General features: G+C 60.5%; 1 protein-coding gene across 6 annotated transcripts; it reads left to right on the top strand.

Moving 5' to 3' along the window:
• Positions 1–1,632: 1,632 nt before the first annotated feature.
• ARHGAP33 (Rho GTPase activating protein 33) lies at positions 1,633–14,862 on the top strand. 6 transcript variants are annotated; one of them, XR_004052264.1, is made up of 23 exons: positions 1,633–1,782; positions 3,767–3,864; positions 3,946–4,030; positions 4,395–4,475; positions 4,579–4,716; positions 5,149–5,241; positions 6,336–6,458; positions 6,546–6,623; positions 6,707–6,773; positions 6,879–6,941; positions 7,038–7,190; positions 7,268–7,370; positions 8,480–8,624; positions 8,704–8,786; positions 8,870–8,977; positions 10,225–10,370; positions 11,008–11,161; positions 11,244–11,389; positions 11,464–11,538; positions 12,456–13,115; positions 13,214–13,425; positions 13,527–13,605; positions 13,690–13,742. XR_004052264.1 is itself a non-coding variant. In XM_030913710.1 (22 exons), exons 1-22 carry the CDS (start codon positions 1,777–1,779, stop codon positions 14,473–14,475), a joined length of 3,780 nt encoding a protein of 1,259 aa, XP_030769570.1. In that variant the 5' UTR covers positions 1,633–1,776; the 3' UTR covers positions 14,476–14,862. The 6 variants fall into 6 exon arrangements, 5 of the variants coding, with proteins under 5 accessions (XP_030769570.1, XP_030769569.1, XP_030769571.1 ...); XM_030913710.1 differs by having other exon boundaries at positions 6,882–6,941; positions 13,214–13,605; positions 13,690–14,862; XM_030913709.1 differs by having other exon boundaries at positions 13,214–13,605; positions 13,690–14,862.
• The last annotated feature ends 3,010 nt before the right edge of the window (positions 14,863–17,872 follow it).

The following is a 17,872-nucleotide window of genomic DNA, read 5'->3' as shown; positions in this document are numbered from 1 at the left end:
GGCCAGGCTGGTGTTAAACTTCTAACCTCAAGTGATCTGCCCACCTCAGCCTCCCAAAGTGCTGGGATTACAGGTGTGAGCCACCGTGCCTGGCCTAATATTCTATGTATTTTTTAATGTTAATTTTGTTCATTGTCTTCCAGTAGCTTTTGAGCTCCAATGTGGGCAGCGTGTTTTCTTCTGGTTTGGTTATTGGTGTATCTACAAATTGATCAGAGTTTGAGTGAATGAATGAATGAATGAATGAACAGACCAAGACCCTCTGAGGAGAGAATCTTGTCGAGGGCATGACCAAGGAGAGACCCTCTTGTGAAGGGCGTTATTACAGTGTTATCTGGGCTTGCTCAGTAGTAGCAGGTCTATTGGGATTGCTTTATGGGGGGCATAAGTATGCTCTGACATTTCCCCCTAAACGTTTTCCTAGGAAAAAAAAAACTCAAGGCTGGAGATTGGCCCATAATAAGCAGTAGAAGGGGAAACAAGAAAATGTTCAGTGTGCAGGGGGAGGCCAAGTCGCAGAAAGCCTTGGGTTATGTCCCAGGCAAGGTGTATGAGGCAATGAGAAACGTCCATGGGCGGAGCATCCTCGGCATTATGTGAGCAGGGTCGGGATCAGGACTGAAAAGGTGAGACTTGGGACTGGGACTTTGAAAAGCTGCTTGAGGAACGGGGCACTGCTCTGAGGCCGTGGGGGAATCCAATTAAGAATATTAGGCTCACGCCTGTAATCCCAGCACTTTGGGAGGCCGAGACGGGCAGATCACGAGGTCGGGAGATAGAGACCATCCTGGCTAACACGGTGAAACCCCGTCTCTACTAAAAATACACACACACACACACATACACAAAAGCCGGGCATGGTGGCAGGCGCCAGTAGTCCCAGCTACTCGGGAGGCTGAGGCAGGAGAACGGCGTGAACCCGGGAGGCGGAGCTTGCAGTAAGCTGAGGTTTCACAACTGCACTCCAGCCTGGGCGACAGAGCAAGACTCCGTCTCAAAAAAAAAAAAAAAAAAAAAAAAAAAGGAATATCAGGGGCTGGCGTGGTGGCTCACGCCTGTCATTCCAGCGCTTTGAATGGAGGCCGAGGCGGGAGGATCTGTTGAGCCCCAGAGATCAAGACCATCCTGGGTAACATAGTGAGACCCCCCATGTCTAAAAAAATTAGCCAGGCGTGGTGGCGCGCGCCTGTATTCCCAGCTATTTGGGAGGTATCGCTTGAGCCCAGGAGGTTGAGGCTGCAGTAAGCCACGATTGCAGGACTGCGCTCCAGCCTGGGCGACAGAGCGAGACCCTGTCTCTTAAAAAAATAAAGTCAGAAGAATGGCCACTGGGAGTGGACGAAGGGGAGGGTCTGTTGCTTGGTGTTGGAAGTGTCGGAAGCAAAGCATAAAGAACCTGGGGGCATGTCTCAGGAGGGCGATGACAGCCAATGAAAAGCAGTCATGGGCGTGGCGCTGTCAAACTTCGGGGGGTGGGACCGAATAAATATAAGGCCGGGGCGGAGCCCAAGGTGAAGCCAATGAGAAGCCGCCGGGTGGGCGGGGCATCGACCTAGGGCCAAGGGCGGAGCCAATGAGAAGCAGCGCCGCGTTCCCGCTGCCCCCCGCCCCCGTGGGGCGCGCGCCGGAGCCACGGGCAGCCGTTAGGGGCGGGGTCTGCAGCCGCCCGCGCGCGGCTCGCGCCCTCCCCTTTGTGTCGCCATGGCGGCGGCAGGGGCGACGAGAACGGCGAGCGAGGGGTCGAGCGCGGCCGGGGCCTGAGGAGGCTACGCGACCATGGTGGTGAGGGTCCCACGCGGCCGTCAGCCTGTCCGTCCGCGTGTCAGTCTGTCCGTGCGCAGCCCCGCCCCGCGCGCCCCGCCCCCGGCCCCGCCCGAGCCCGCGGCCTGTGCTTCAGCCGTGGTCCCTCCAGTCCTGCGGCCCCATCCCGGGTCCCAGCCCGTACCTCGACCCCGCCCCCTCAGCGCACATCCCCTTCTTCCGCGCCCTAGATGGGGTGACAGGGACCTAGGGCCCGGGCTGGGAGGAGGCGGGGCTGGTCCAGGAAGGGACCCGCGCTACCCAAGTGGCCCCCGAAGAGGCCTCCTGAGGCTCCTGGGTCTTTCCCCAGCCCCCATCCCAGCACCTTCCTCGGCATCCTTCTGCCAGCCCTCAGCCCTCCCCGGCAGAGCCCCCTCCTCCTCCCCACAGCCCCTTTCTCTTTCCTGAGCCCCACCCCCACCCGCTCCATCCCCAGCCTGACCCTTTTCTTCTCCTTCTCCCTCATTTTCACCCCATCCTGGTTCCTCTCAATCTCCCCTGCCCAGCATCAGTCTGAGCCTTTGCCTCGTCTTTCCAGCCACTCCCTCCTTACTCCACCCCAACAGGCCAGCACTCTACCTCCCTTGATCCTCGGGTCCACTCCATCTCCTTGTCCTCATCCCCCTCCCCCACCATCTCCCTCTCTCACCATGCTGCTCCCGCTCATTCATCCATTCATTCCCTCACTTAGCAGACATTCACTGAGACCGCCTCTGTGCAGGCTCCATGCTCCAGGCACAGAGAGAGTCAGCTCCCATCCTGCCTTGGGGAACCTCATGGGCTGGAGGGGGACAGACTCTGAGGGTGAGACCCTGAGGGTGACTTGGGGTTGCAGGGACATGGAGGAGGGAGATGCTACAGCCCAGTCTGGTGAATCTGTCTGGCAGCTGGTTAATTTATTCATCAGATTTTACCCAGCCCCTGCTGCGCAACTGGGCTGGCACTGGGGACCCAGAAAATAATCAGGAACAATCCTGTCTGAACATCAACTCCATGCCCGGCTGTATGCTGGGGAGCTCAGTCTGGGGCCCTCCTTCTGGGAGGCCAGTCATAGTCCAATGAGAGAGATGAACTTGTCACCACCAGTGCCATCTCAGAGTGATCAGAGCTGTGAAGGGAGAAGCTCAGGTCGAGGCATGGAACCTGGGATGGGGGAACTTCAGGGGATGGAGAGAGTCCAGAAGAGATGCCAGGCACAGCCTGAAGGGTCAGGGAGAACTTCCTGGAGGAGGGCACATGTGAGTTGGGACCTAAGGGGTGGGAGTGAGGATGAATGTACCCCAGGGAAAGGTGGGGCAAGTGTTCCAGGTTGAGGGAACAGCCTTTGCAAAGGCCTAGAAGGAAATGAGAAGAGGGTGCTTGTTTTGGACTCTTAGAAGTTCAAGAGCTCTGCGAGCGGGGGCAATGGAAAGAGATGGGACTGGAGAGGTAAACAGAAATTAGCTCAGGGAAGTCTCGATTATCAGACCAGAGAATTCAGACTTCATCTTGAAGACAACAGGGAGTCATTGAAGGCCCAGGATCTATAGAGAAACAGCTAGATTTGTGTTTTCTGAAAACGATCCAGGCTGTTGCGGAAAAGCTGGCAGGAGGGAGAGGCTGGAAGCAGGAAGGCTGATGAGATGGGAGCCGTGATTGTCCAGACAGTGGTAGGAGGTCACTGTACTCTGCAGGGGCTATGGAAGGGTTTTCAGCAGGGAGAGATAGGACCAGCATGCTCTCCGTCCTGTTGCCCTGCCTCACGTCTGGCCCCTGCTTCTCCAGTCCACCACCCCAGACCACACACGAAGAAGCAGTCCTGTCCTCAGCCCAGCCCTAACCTCCCCCGACCTGCCCTCCTGCTTCATGCTCAGGGCGGTGTGTGGAGTGCCCGGGGCTCTGGGCCCTGTGCTGCCAGATAACAATGCTCTCCTTGTCTCTTTGCTCCCATCTCTGGGGGCCTCTGATTCTTCTCTCTGCTCTACAGGCACGCAGCACTGATAGCCTGGATGGCCCAGGGGAGGGCTCGGTGCAGCCCCTACCCACCGCCGGGGGGCCCAGTGTGAAGGGGAAGCCTGGGAAGAGGTGAGGGTGAGGGAGGAAAGGGCTCAGCTAGGAGCTGGGGAGGCTCAAGGAGCCGCTGGTGACGCATCCCCTGTCTCCCAGGCTCTCAGCTCCTCGAGGCCCCTTTCCGCGGCTGGCTGACTGCGCCCATTTCCACTACGAGAACGTCGACTTTGGCCACATTCAGGTATGGGGGCTTTGCATTTGCACCCAGGAGGGAAGACAATATCCTACACAACCTTGCAATGATATCAGCTGCTGTGCTTCTGAAACCTGTGACTGGCTGCTGTATGCATCTGAGCAGTCAGTAGCAAAAGTTGCAGGAGCCACAGCAGATGGGGAGAGCTGCTCATTCATTCATCCATTTGTTCTTTTATTCATTCAACGACAACTTTTGTTAGGTATCTGCTCTGTGTCAGGGACCAGCACATCACCAGGCCCTGTTCGGGGAGGCCCAGAAAGGAGACACAAACCCATCCCTAGAGAGTGCCATCCCGGGGAGGTCAGGAAATGGGACAAAAGTCCACCTGGGCCTTGCTCTCCCTCTGCAGCTCCTGCTGTCTCCAGACCGTGAAGGGCCCAGCCTCTCTGGAGAGAATGAGCTGGTGTTCGGGGTGCAGGTGACCTGTCAGGTGAGGCCACCCCGCCTCTCATATAGCCTGGGAGACTAGCCGCGGTAGTCCTCAGCTCAGTGTCATGGGGCCCCTGCTCCCTTCTGTCCCTCTGCTCCCACAGGGCCGTTCCTGGCCAGTTCTCCGGAGTTACGATGACTTTCGCTCCCTGGATGCCCACCTCCACCGCTGCATATTTGACCGGAGGTTCTCCTGCCTTCCGGAGCTTCCCCCGCCCCCCGAGGGTGCCAGGGCTGCCCAGGTAACCTGCTTGTTATCTCGGCCCCTGCCTCGTGAGTGTGTCCTCATCCACAGTGTGTGAAATCATCAAGGCAGCAGGATAGAAAAATATTTAAATACTGGTATGGCCCAAGTCCCAACCAATCTGAATGAATGGAGAAACCTTAGAAATGTAGTAGGATTCTGCTACATTTAGCTTCACTAAGTTTTAGGATCATGGGGAGTTCCAGGGGGTCCCATGGGAGGGTCACCATGGTCATACCAACCAGGGCACTCGAGAGCTTGGCCCAGCCTACTTATTCATTCATATGCCCATATCTCAGTACCTAACAGCTGAGCAGCACCCATGCGTTCAGGATGAACTTCAGCCCAGAGGCAAGCTAGGGCAGTGTGGGAGGGCAGTGGGCTCTCTCACATCCACTCACAGACGCCCACCCTGACAACCTGCCCCCAGATGCTGGTGCCACTGCTACTACAGTACTTGGAGACCCTGTCAGGACTGGTGGACAGTAACCTCAACTGCGGGCCTGTGCTCACCTGGATGGAGGTGGGCCTGGGCAGGGGGCTTGGAGTTCAGAGTGGGTGAGGGAGTGTCTGAGGGGCGAGAACCAGCCTGGGAGTATGTGTGGGCATAGAAAAGAAAGGAGCCAGAGTGGAGGAGGCATTGATATTTTAGTGTCTGTGTGGGCGTATGCCTGTGAGAGAATGTGTATGAGTGTGTGTGTGCACGTGTGTGTTAGCAGGTGTTCGGCTGTGAGGATACAAGGATTTAAATGTATATCAGTTAGAAATGGGTTGGGCTGTAACTCACAGAACACCTGGCTGTAAGTGGCTTAAACCAGAAGGTTTTTTTTTTTCTTTTGTTTTTGAGACAGAGTTTCACTTTTGTTGCCCAGGCTGGAGTGCAGTGGCACGATCTCGCTCACCGCAACCTCTGCCTCCCAGGTTCAAGTGATTCTCCTGCCTCAGCCTCCTGAGTAGCTGGGATTACAGGCATGTGCCAACACGCCTGGCTAATTTTGTATTTTTAGTAGAGATGGGGTTTCTCCATGTTGGTCAGACTGGTCTCGAACTCCCGACCTCAGGCGATCTGCCCACCTCAGCCTCCTAGTGTTGGGATTATAGGCATGAGCCACTGTGCCTGGACTCTGGCTAATTTTTTTTAGAAAAATGTTTTGTGGAGACAGAGTGTTGCTTTGTTGACCAGACTGGTCTTAAACTCCTGGGCTCAAGCGATTCTCTAGCCTCGCCTCCCGAAAGTGCTGGGATTACAGGCATGTGCCACCACGCCCAGCACAGAGGGTTTTTAGATGGCAACCATGCAGTATCTGCTGTGGAGGATGAAGGTGCAGAGGTGGATGGGGAAGCCTTCAGGTGGGGAAGCCTTTGGGTGGGAGAATCCTAGGACATGTGAGGGGAAATAAAGGGGTTTGTCTTAGAGGTTTCCCCACCCCCAGAGGGTGCCAGGGCTGCATCCCTACAAACAGGAATTTAGGTGTTTGACCAATAGCTCTGTGTGACAGGGGCTCTTGGCGGGGGACAGGGGACAGGCAGAGGCCTCGCCGGGCTCGGAGGAGCTTGGTATGCCTGTACTAACACCGTCTCCTGACCTGTCCTTGCCACATCCCACCTCCATTTCAGCTGGACAATCACGGCCGGCGACTGCTCCTCAGTGAGGAGGCGTCACTCAATATCCCTGCAGTGGCGGCTGCCCACGTGATCAAACGGTACACGGCCCAGGCACCAGATGAGCTGTCCTTTGAGGTGAGGCTGTGGAGAAGCAGACTACAGCTGGGCTCCCCACACCCCCTGCTCCTTCTGACCCTTCTCCTCCCGCCTGCCCCCTCCCAGGTGGGAGACATTGTCTCAGTGATCGACATGCCACCCACGGAGGATCGGAGCTGGTGGCGGGGCAAGCGAGGCTTCCAGGTGAGTCCAGCTGGGTGCGGACAGGTGGGGCTAGGGCACCTGCCAACTGGGGTGGCCCAGCCACTGACCCTGACCTTCCTCAGGTTGGGTTCTTCCCCAGTGAGTGTGTGGAACTCTTCACGGAGCGACCAGGTCCGGGCCTGAAGGCGGGTAAGTGCCGTGGACAGACAGGAGGGGTGAGGATGGGGGGGAAGGGGGGGGGCCTCCTGAGTCTTTTGCCTCCCACTCATCCCTTCCACCCCATTGTTTGCCCAGCAGATGCTGATGGCCCCCCATGTGGCATCCCGGCTCCCCAGGGTATCTCATCTCTGACCTCAGGTAATAGAAACAGGCTGCCAGATCCCTGCCCCTGCCCCGCCAGGCCCCTGGCCGTGCTGACCCCACAAGGCCTGCCTTTGCCCTTTGCCCCGACAGCTGTGCCACGGCCTCGTGGGAAGCTGGCCGGCCTGCTCCGCACCTTTATGCGCTCCCGCCCTTCTCGGCAGCGGCTGCGGCAGCGGGGAATCCTGCGACAGAGGGTGTTTGGCTGCGATCTTGGCGAACACCTCAGCAACTCAGGCCAGGATGGTGAGGCCTGGGCCCACCCACCCCGCCCGTCACACCAGAGCTGCGGCCCACACAGCCCTGACCTTGCTTTCTCCCAGTGCCCCAGGTGCTGCGCTGCTGCTCCGAGTTCATTGAGGCCCACGGGGTGGTGGATGGGATCTACCGGCTTTCAGGCGTGTCTTCCAACATCCAGAGGCTTCGGTGAGGGCCCTTAGCCAACCTTGTCCTTCCACAGGCACCAGCACCTCCACTCCAGCCCCGTGCCGCATGCTGGGGACACAGTTACCAGGAGTCAGGAGTTGCAGGATCAAGGCTGGGGTCAGGGACAGCTCTCTTGAGAGTAGAGTTCACAATCTAAGCGAGGACTCTGTCTTCACCCAGCACCTGCCATGTGCCAGACACTGTTCTAGGCACTGGGGACACAGCAGTGAGTGAGACAGCCAGAAATGCCTGCCCTCACAGGGCCCACAGGCTAGAGGAAGAGACAAACAGGGGAGGGATAGAGTTCACCAGAAGATGACAGGTACTGTGGAGGAAAACAGATTGGGATAGGAGGATGGCGATGAGGAGCCAGGAGGGAGGCCGGCAGTTTTGGATGGCAAGGGCAGAGCCACCTCATTCGAGGGCCTGGAGGAGGGGAGGGGCAGGCCATGCAGAGGGAGCAGCGGGGCAAAGGGAACAGCGACAGGAGGCCATGGCCAAGGAGTCCCCATGCCAGTGTAGGCAAAGCCTTCATGTTAGGGTTTTGATTTGTACTATAAGTGAAGGGGGAACTGCAGGAGGGCTCTGAGCCAGGGCGGGGTCTAGAAGTGGGGAGGAGCCAGGCAAGATCTTGGCCTGCAGGAGGCTGAGAGGGGAGTACTTGAAGCCTGCGGGGGGGCCAAGAGGGAGGCAGGAGGTGGCAGTGGGTGGGAGACTTTACCACAGGCAGTGGGACCCCACCAGAGAATTGGGAGCAGCGGGGTGCTGGGATTTTGTCCACATTTTCCAGTGCCCTCTTACAGCCAGGAGAATGGCAGCTGCTTGGTAGGAGCTGCTCACGCTCTGGAGTCAGTCAGTCTTGGGTAGCTGCAGGCAGAGGCACCTCTGCCTGAGCCTCAGCATCCTCCTCTGTAAATGCTGCACCCTTCTCTTTTGCCACACAGGCTTGCTGGGGAGTTCAGTAAGAACTTTGAAGAACCCAGTGTAGGACCTGGGGAAGAGGGTTCCATCCACCTGCGGGCACTTGGGGGTATGGGCAGGGGGAGCACAGCCAGGCGAGCGAGCCCCTCTGACCTGGATCTTCCTCCTCCTTGACACGGTGGTCTCAGGCATGAGTTTGACAGCGAGAGAATTCCAGAGCTGTCTGGCCCCGCCTTCCTGCAGGACATCCACAGCGTGTCCTCCCTCTGCAAGCTCTACTTCCGAGAACTTCCAAACCCTCTGCTCACCTACCAGCTCTATGGGAAATTCAGTGTGAGTAAGGGAGCTGGCGGGACGGAGGGGGCCGGGACGCCTCTGACCCAATCCTCATCACACCCACCCACCATCTCAGGAGGCCATGTCAGTGCCTGGTGAGGAGGAGCGTCTGGTGCGGGTACACGATGTCATCCAGCAGCTGCCCCCGCCACATTACAGGTAAACCAGGAGGGGCGGGGTGGGACTTGGTGGGATTCCAAGGGGGTTGAGGCTCAGGTGTCCCCCTCTGCTCCCACCCCTAGGACCCTGGAGTACCTGCTGAGGCACCTGGCCCGCATGGCAAGACACAGTGCTAACACCAGCATGCATGCCCGCAACCTGGCCATCGTCTGGGCACCCAACCTGCTACGGTGAGCTGCTTGCTCGCCTGCCCACCCCTCAGGTCCTTCCCCAAAACCACCCCAGGAACCCACCCAGCTTTTCTTTTGTTTATTCATTGAATACATGTCTATCAAATACCTTCCTTGGACCTGGCCCCATCCCCAGCACTGGGGCACAGCACTGAGCACGGCCCTGTCCTCCTGGGACTCATGCTCTCATAGGAGATGGACCATGAACATCAACAGGAAAATACACAGTAAAGTCTGATGGTGATGAGTGCTGAGGAGGAGAGAGGAGGAGGGAAGGGCAGTGTGCAGGGTCAGGGCAGTGTGAGGTTTTTAGTGAGGGTGGCAAGGGAGGCTTTCGCAGGTCTTCTGTGGCCAGCAGCAGAATAAGCCTGGAGGACTTGATGGTGAACGAGACAGGCATGATCTCTGCCCTACAGGAGTTCACATTCTCCTGGGGGCACAGATACATAATCAAGTAAAACAGGTGATATGTCAGAGGGCGGGCATATGATGTATGGAAAAAAATAAATGAGAAAGGCCAGGGGTACAGAGAAGAGAGTGTACAGTTTTGGATAAAGTGGGTGAGGAAGACTGCACTAAGAAGGCAACATCTGAGTCAAGACCTGCAAAGGATGAGGGAGGGCCCCGGGGGCACATCTGGAGAGCGCCAGGTTGAGGGAACGGGAGGTACAGACATCTGGGCCTGGGCCAGTGCCTGGTGCGTTGAAGGAGTCGCAGGGAGGCCGGTGTGGCTGGAGCTGAGTGAGTGAGGGGTTGACGGAGAGGAGATGATGAGGTGAGAGAGGTGACAGGGACCAGACAGAGGGGTGACTCACAGGTCATGGGTCACAGTAAGGACTTTGATCTTGCCTGGAGCAAGGTGCAGCCAGGGCAGGGCTCTGAGCCAGGTAGGCCCTGATGGGACTCAGGTGGTCCCAGGATCCCTCTGGCTGCAGGTGGGGACCGTAGCAGGAGGCCAGGAAGGAGGCTCTGGGATGTCCAGGCTGGGGAAGACAGAGGCTGGGCCAGACGGGGCAGTGGAGGGGGTGACAGACTGAGCCACAGGAAGAACCACACTGACTGAGGTGGGGAAGGCCGGAGGGGCGGGTCTGGGGGAAGGTTGAGAGCCTAACGAGGTGTGATCAGTTTGAGAAGATCAGAGGTATTGAATAGACAGTCACTGCCTCCACTGGCTCCCCACATTGCCCTGCCAGAACCTGCTGACTGGGCTCAAGGCACCTGGTCTCCCTCCCGCTCTTCCCATCCAGGTCCATGGAGCTGGAGTCGGTGGGAATGGGTGGCGCCGCGGCGTTCCGGGAAGTTCGGGTGCAGTCGGTGGTGGTGGAGTTTCTGCTCACCCACGTGGACGTCCTGTTCAGCGACACCTTCACCTCCGCTGGCCTCGACCCTGCAGGTATGCCCTCCCACCCCCTGAGGTCCTGGCTACTGCCCACCACGGTCAGGGCTGCAGAGGGAGGGCAGGTGGGCTCCCAGTCCCATCCCCACCCCACTGAAGCTGGGCCTCCCTCCCGGCTCCTTGAGGACCCCGCCCCGGCCTCTCCCTCCCCGCGCCCCCCCTCCTTCTCATTTCAGCTCCTCCGCTCAGGATTCCCACCTCTTGGCCCGGACGCCGCTCTTCCTTCACCCCTTGTAGCTCCTGGGGGCGCTTGGGGCCATGGGTCCACCTGGGAGGAGGTGGGAGGTCCCCAGACTTGACCCCGCCCCGGCCCCGCCCAGACTCCCCGCCCTGCCCCGGACCCCAGCCCAGTCAGGACTCTGCTCGTCGGAGGGCCCTCTGGCCCGAGGTAACTGAAGCCAGAGCCGCTGCCCTCGCTGGCTGCCGGGAGCTGCCTCCTCATCAGCTGGTCCTGCCCCGCCCTCCTCCCACCTGCCTGCTGCCCGCCCGCTCCCGCCTGATCCGCCCCGGCCCCCTGCCTTGCCAGCCCGGGTGGGCATGCTGCGGGGCCGGGGCTTGGGCTGTGGCGCTTGGCTTTGCCTGTGGCCTTGGGTGGCCCCAGAGCTGACAGGTGCCCCCTTTCCACACTCCCCAGGCCGCTGCCTGCTCCCCAGGCCCAAGTCCCTCGCGGGCAGCTGCCCCTCCACCCGCTTGCTGACGCTGGAGGAAGCCCAGGCGCGCACGCAGGGCCGGCTGGGGATGCCCACAGAGCCCACAACTCCCAAGACTCCCGCCTCACCTGCGGAAAGGTGAGTGGGATGCTGGGAGTGGTGAGGGGCAGGTGGAGGCCTGGTTCCTCAGACGACCTGCCATATCTCCCCCAAACCGCAGGAGGAAAGGGGAGAGAGGGGAGAAGCAGCGGAAGCCAGGGGGCAGCAGCTGGAAGACGTTCTTTGCACTGGGCCGGGGCCCCAGTGTCCCTCGAAAGAAGCCCCTGCCCTGGCTGGGGGGCACCCGCGCCCCACCGCAGCCTTCAGGTGAGAGGCTGGGCCATGGGCTGGTGGGCAGCAGTGGTCGCTGGAGTGCCCTCCTACCTCTTCGTCTCCTGCAGGCGGCAGACCCGACACCGTCACACTAAGATCTGCCAAGAGCGAGGAGTCTCTGTCATCGCAGGCCAGCGGGGCTGGTGAGCAAGGGGGGAGGTGGGGGGGGTACTACCTGCGCCCAAGTGGAGCCAGGAGGAATTGGGGCCCTGGTTTGGCCTCCAAATTTGTACTTCACATTTGGGGGTCCTGGGGCTTTTGAAAAATTTAACCTGGCCTTTATGTACAATGAGTTGGATACAGTATCACCTTTGGTTCATCACACACTGAACTTAACTTATTGGTCCACGACAGGCCCTTTAAAAAGTCTTTGTTATTCCTGTTGAACATTTTTAAATAATATTATAGACACCCATGAACCCACCAGCCTAGAACTAAAGCAGCTCCATCCCTTCTCCCCTTCGAGTTCCTCCCTACTGGAGGCATCCTCTCAATTTGCAGACTACCCTGCCCTTGCTTTCCGGGTTTGATCATACACAGGTGTGTGTGGAAGGATCATACTGCTCAGTTCTAGTCATTTTGGAAACTTTATTTAAAGGGCGTCATAAGAAAGGGGCACCGCGCTTGGCTTTTCCCCCATCGCTACCTCACAGCCTGCCGCGCTGCTGGGTGCCGCTCTCCGGCCTCTGCCAGGGGCTGCTTATCCATCCCACCCAGCCATGCCTCTGGGGGCTCTTCTGAACCACCGCGCTGTCCTCACACTCCTGGGGTACTGCCCTCCCATGTACCCAGGAGCAGAGGCACTGTCCTGCCGGCTCAGCAGCTGTGTGTGAATCTGTTGGTCTCGTGCCCACAGCCTGTGGGGAGGCCACAGGACCTTCGTGCTTTGGGCCGGAAGTGTCCTCTTCATGGTCTCCACCGTGAATCTGAACAGCTCTTCCTGGCTTCACAGCTACTGTGGCACTCTCTGGGGAGGTGCCTCTTCATGTCCTTTCCCCAGCTTTCTGTGGGGCTGTGTGCCCTGTTCTCAGGGATGGTCTCACTGACTCCACCCCTCCAGGCCTCCAGAGGCTGCACAGGCTGCGGCGACCCCACTCCAGCAGCGATGCTTTCCCTGTGGGCCCAGCACCTGCTGGCTCCTGCGAGAGCCTGTCCTCGTCCTCCTCCTCTGAGTCCTCCTCCTCGGAGTCCTCCTCTTCATCCTCTGAGTCCTCAGCAGCTGGGCTGGGGGCACTCTCTGGGTCCCCCTCACACCGTACCTCAGCCTGGCTAGATGATGGTGATGAGCTGGACTTCAGCCCACCCCGCTGCCTGGAGGGACTCCGGGGGCTGGACTTTGATCCCTTAACCTTCCGCTGCAGCAGCCCCACCCCAGGGGATCCCGCACCTCCCGCCAGCCCAGCACCCCCCGCCCCTGCCTCTGCCTTCCCACCCAGGGTGACCCCCCAGGCCATCTCGCCCCGAGGGCCCACTAGCCCTGCCTCGCCCGCTGCCCTGGACATCTCAGAGCCCCTGGCTGTATCAGTGCCACCCGCTGTCCTAGAACTGCTGGGGGCTGGGGGAGCACCTGCCTCAGCCACCCCAACACCAGCTCTCAGCCCTGGCCGGAGCCTGCGCCCCCATCTCATACCCCTGCTGCTGCGTGGAGCGGAGGCCCCGCTGACTGACGCCTGCCAGCAGGAGATGTGCAGCAAGCTCCGGGGAGCCCAGGGCCCACTCGGTGAGTCCTGCTCGGCCTACCCCACCCCTGTCCCCGCCTGCTCTCACTGACCCTGAGGGCCCGGCCCCAGCTGAACCCCTCTCCATTCATTTATATAGGTCCTGATATGGAGTCACCATTGCCACCCCCTCCCCTGTCTCTCCTGCGCCCTGGGGGTGCCCCACCCCCACCCCCCAAGAACCCAGCGCGCCTCATGGCCCTGGCCCTGGCTGAGCGGGCTCAGCAGGTGGCCGAGCAACAGAGCCAGCAGGAGTGTGGGGGCACCCCACCTGCTCCCCGATCCCCCTTCCGCCGGTCGCTGTCTCTGGAGGTGGGTGGGGAGCCCCCGGGGACCTCAGGGAGTGGGCCACCTCCCAACTCCCTAGCCCACCCGAGTGTCTGGGTCCCGGGACCCCCACCCTACTTACCAAGGCAACAAAGTGATGGGAGCCTGCTGAGGAGCCAGCGGCCCATGGGGACCTCAAGGAGGGGACTCCGAGGCCCTGCCCAGGTCAGTGCCCAGCTCAGGGCAGGTGGAGGGGGCAGGGATGCGCCAGAGGCAGCAGCCCAGTCCCCATGTTCTGTCCCCTCACAGGTTCCTACTCCCGGCTTCTTCTCCCCAGCCCCCAGGGAGTGCCTGCCACCCTTCCTCGGGGTCCCCAAGCCAGGCTTGTACCCCCTGGGCCCCCCATCCTTCCAGCCCAGTTCCCCAGCCCCGGTCTGGAGGAGCTCCCTGGGCCCCCCTGCACCACTCGACAGGGGAGAGAACCTGTACTATGAGATCGGGGCAGGTGAGGGGTCCCCCTATTCTGGCCCCACCCGCTCCTGGAGTCCCTTTCGCTCCATGCCCCCCGACAGGCTCAATGCCTCCTACGGCATGCTTGGCCAATCGCCCCCACTCCACAGGTCCCCCGACTTCCTGCTCAGCTACCCGCCAGCCCCCTCCTGCTTTCCCCCTGACCACCTTGGCTACTCAGCCCCCCAGCACCCTGCCCGGCGCCCCACACCGCCTGAGCCCCTCTACGTCAACCTAGCCCTAGGGCCCAGAGGTCCCTCACCTGCCTCTTCCTCCTCTTCTTCCCCTCCTGCCCACCCCCGAAGCCGTTCAGATCCCGGTCCCCCAGTCCCCCGCCTTCCCCAGAAACAACGGGCACCCTGGGGCCCCCGTACCCCTCATAGGGTGCCGGGTCCCTGGGGCCCCCCTGAGCCTCTCCTGCTCTACAGGGCAGCCCCACCAGCCTACGGAAGGGGGGGCGAGCTCCACCGAGGGTCCTTGTACAGAAATGGAGGGCAAAGAGGGGAGGGGGCTGGTCCCCCACCCCCTTATCCCACTCCCAGCTGGTCCCTCCACTCTGAGGGCCAGACCCGAAGCTACTGCTGAGCACCAGCTGGGAGGGGCTGTCCTTCCTTCCCTTCACCCTTACTGAATCTTGGCTCAACCAAATCCCTTGTTTTGTATTTTCTTGAGCCCTGACCACTACCCCAGGTTTCTAACTTTGTAACTTGCTTCTGATGTGGGTCCCTAACCTGTAATCCCAGCTTCCCTACCCTGGACTGAAGGGTCCGCCCATCCCCCCCTCCATCCTGGGGGCCCTCGCACACATCTGGGGTGGGGGGGGCTAAGCTGACCCCATCCTCCTCTCCCTCCAGGAGCCCCCAGCATGTCCTGACCTGTGCACGGGGATGGGGGGACAACTCCTACCCTTCCTTCCCCACATGCCCCACTAAACCATCTGACAACATTAATGAATAAAATGGTGAAAATGTGGCTGCTGAAGTCGTGCTGGGGCCAAACTCAGTGAGTGAAGACAGACAGAGGGAGCGCTCTATCATTCTATTTCCTTCTGGGGAGGCACCAAGGCAGGAGTTACTCCTGGGAGCCTCTGAGAGGTGGTATCTGCAGAGAGGGAACCATGGGCACCCTGGGAGTCTAGGTCAGGAGTGGGGCTCCGGCTGGGCTTTTCTCCAAGCTGACATCCTTTTTGCAGCTCTGCTATGATCTCCTCCAGCAGGTCCATCCTGGGAAGCAGTGGGGCACAGGTAGACCTAGGGTTACCTCAGGGATAAAGACCTAGGGTTACCCAGGGTCCTCCCATCCAAGGCCTCAGGTCTCACTTCTGCAGGCTGGAGAAGAGACTTTCTCCAGTCAGCTCAGTAGCAGGTGCCTGTAGGAGAGAAGGCTGGAGCTGCCACCTGGTAGCCATGGCGCTCCAGTGGGCCTGGGAGGGCGGATGGGGCAAGACTGGGCTCGGGGTCCTCTGTTTAGCCTGCCCTCGTGGCCTTCCAGCAGCCTCCCAATGTGTGGGAAGCCTCCCTGTGGGTCAGCAGGCTGGGGATGGGTTCATAGGGCTGGCGCTCCAGCAGAGTAACCCTGTGTGTGTGCCCCAGCAGCCCCTGCAGGGCTGGAATCTTGGCTGAGAGCTTCCTCAAACTGCTCCATAGAGCTCTGGGTCCCCAGCAGGGAGGCTGAGTCCTGGAGGCTGGAGGTGGAGTGCAGGGAAGGGCCCTGGGGGAAGCAGGGTTGGTTAAGGGTCACAGGTGAGTGAGGGGACAGTTGGGTGACCCTAAAGTTCCCTGGTCAAAGGAGAGGCAGACAGAGAACTTGGGGTTGGTGACTACTGGAGGACGGGCAGAGGTAGTCACGGGTTAGCAATGGGACAGTCGTGCAAGGCTCTGGGGGTATCTGTACTGTTGGGCTGGGCTCCAGGCAGCAGTGCAGGCTGACCCTGGCTGTGGAGCTGTGGCCAGACCCAGGGCTGGGGCCTGAGCAGGGCCCAGAGCTGCTGCCTAGAGTCAAGCTGCTGCCCAAGCTCCAGGCTGCACCCTGCTGTGGCCTGTGACCTCAGGAGTCTCTGGGGCCTGCAGAGAGGGATGGTAGAGAGCTGGCATGGGTTGCCCAGGTGTCCCACAGCTCCCTTGGTCACCCACAGCCCTGTCCTGGCTCCTACCTGGAATGGGATGGGGCCTGGGGACATCACAGGGGGCACTCCATCGGGGAGCTCACCTCAGGAGCCACATCCTGTGGACCAGAGGCTGGGTATGGGGACACGGGCCTGCCTGGGGTCCCATGGCCACCACCCACCCCCTGCTGACCTGCCCTGTACTTGGGCCATGGCCTCCCGCAGTAGGTATCAGGTACTCTGCAGGCTGCCCCAGCAGTCAGCAGGTGCTAGGCCTAGCCCAGCTCGAACCTGGCACAGTGCTGGCACCCGGGGGTCCAGGGCCAGGCTCTCCCCTGCCTCCAGCTTGGCCTTCACCTCAGGTCCCCCTCTCCCAGCCCAGGGCAGCTCTCCTGCCAGGAAGCACAGTTAGGGACCCAAGCGGGAGGGTGCCTCCATGGGGCGGGGCGTAGCCACTCACTGACCAGTGAAGACCTCCTGGACCAGGATGCAGAAGCTGTAGAGGTCTGAGGTGGTGGTGGGCATGTCACCATAGATCAGCTCAAGTGGCAGACATGGGTACAGTTCAGGGGGCTGGGGAAACCCTGGGCCTGGGCCTCCCCAGGGGTAGCCCTTCTGCCACCTGTGGAGCCCAAGGGGCCTAGTGAGCCGACGGCTGCTGGACAGGGACCCGCACCTGCCACCAGACAGAGGAAAACAGACCCCAGGTCACACAGCCCAGCAGTGGTAGGGCCAGCACCCAGCTCCTATGCCACTCACAGTGCCCCTCCCCACCCCCACCTCGTCTCAGGCTTACAGGGCACTGTGCACAGAACTGGTACCCACCCACTTTCCAGTGGGGGGAATCGCCCCAGCAGGAGGGCTCCATGCCAGGTGCTGGCCCAGATGTGAAGACTCTGGCCATGGTTACTGTCACACACCCTTGTCTTCCGTGGGAGGGCCAACAGGAGGCTGGGCTAGGGGCTGGCACTGGTACCTGCAGTGGTGAAGGTCAGCCAGCAGCACATCTGTCTGGGTTCTAGGGGCTTTCAGCTGCTGCACGGTCACGGTGTGGCCCATCCACAGGAGGCTGGAGAGTTGGGGTGGGGCAGTACAGGCCTGAGACGAGGGGGCTTTCCCCGGGAGGGGAGCAGGAGAGCTGGCAAGGGCACAGCAGGGCTCTCACTTGGCCATGAGGGTGTGGGAGCTGCTCTTATAGGTGTGGTCGGGCTTTCCCTGGGCTGCCAGCAGCTCCTTGGAGTTCGCGAGGGGGATGCCTGTTACCAGCACTGGTGGCCTCAGGCTACTCAGCTGGGGACAGACGGGACCATGAGGCACGAAGAAGATAGGGGTGGTTCCCACTCCCACAGCCACTCCCGCTTACCTGACCAAAGCCCAAGGCTGGGACTTGGGAGGCTCTCCTGATCTGCGCTAGCCTCAGCGTCCTGGGTTGGGGGCAGGCTGAAGGTAAGTCTGGGGTGGCTGGGAATGGCGGGTGGGTGGGCTTCAGGATGTGGACGATTACCTGTTGACCTGCATCAGCCTCAGGGAGGACAGGGAGCTAGGCGGGCTGTTCCCAAATCTGGCCTGCAACCGGTCCAGAGATGCCATGGGTGGCAACTCACCGTCATGCACTAACGCTGATACGTGGGACCGGCAGAGCTGCAACAGCTCCAGCAACTGGAGGAGTGCATGTGGGGTGAGGCCCGATGGGCACTGGCACTGATCCCTCACTCCCACCAGGGCCACTGCTCACCTCCCAGTTCTGCTTGGCCCCATCCTGCTCAGCCCAGTCTCATGGTGCGCGATCCCGCTGGTCATGCAGTTGCAAGTCACCCCCTGCCTGCCGCAGGGGTACCATCACCGGAGGAGGCGCCTGCATGCACGGGGGTGTTGCCA

This window comes from Rhinopithecus roxellana, chromosome 12, assembly GCF_007565055.1.
Source record: "Rhinopithecus roxellana isolate Shanxi Qingling chromosome 12, ASM756505v1, whole genome shotgun sequence".
NCBI classification, from domain to species: Eukaryota; Metazoa; Chordata; class Mammalia; order Primates; family Cercopithecidae; genus Rhinopithecus; species Rhinopithecus roxellana.
This window is presented reverse-complemented; position numbering and strand designations above follow the sequence as displayed.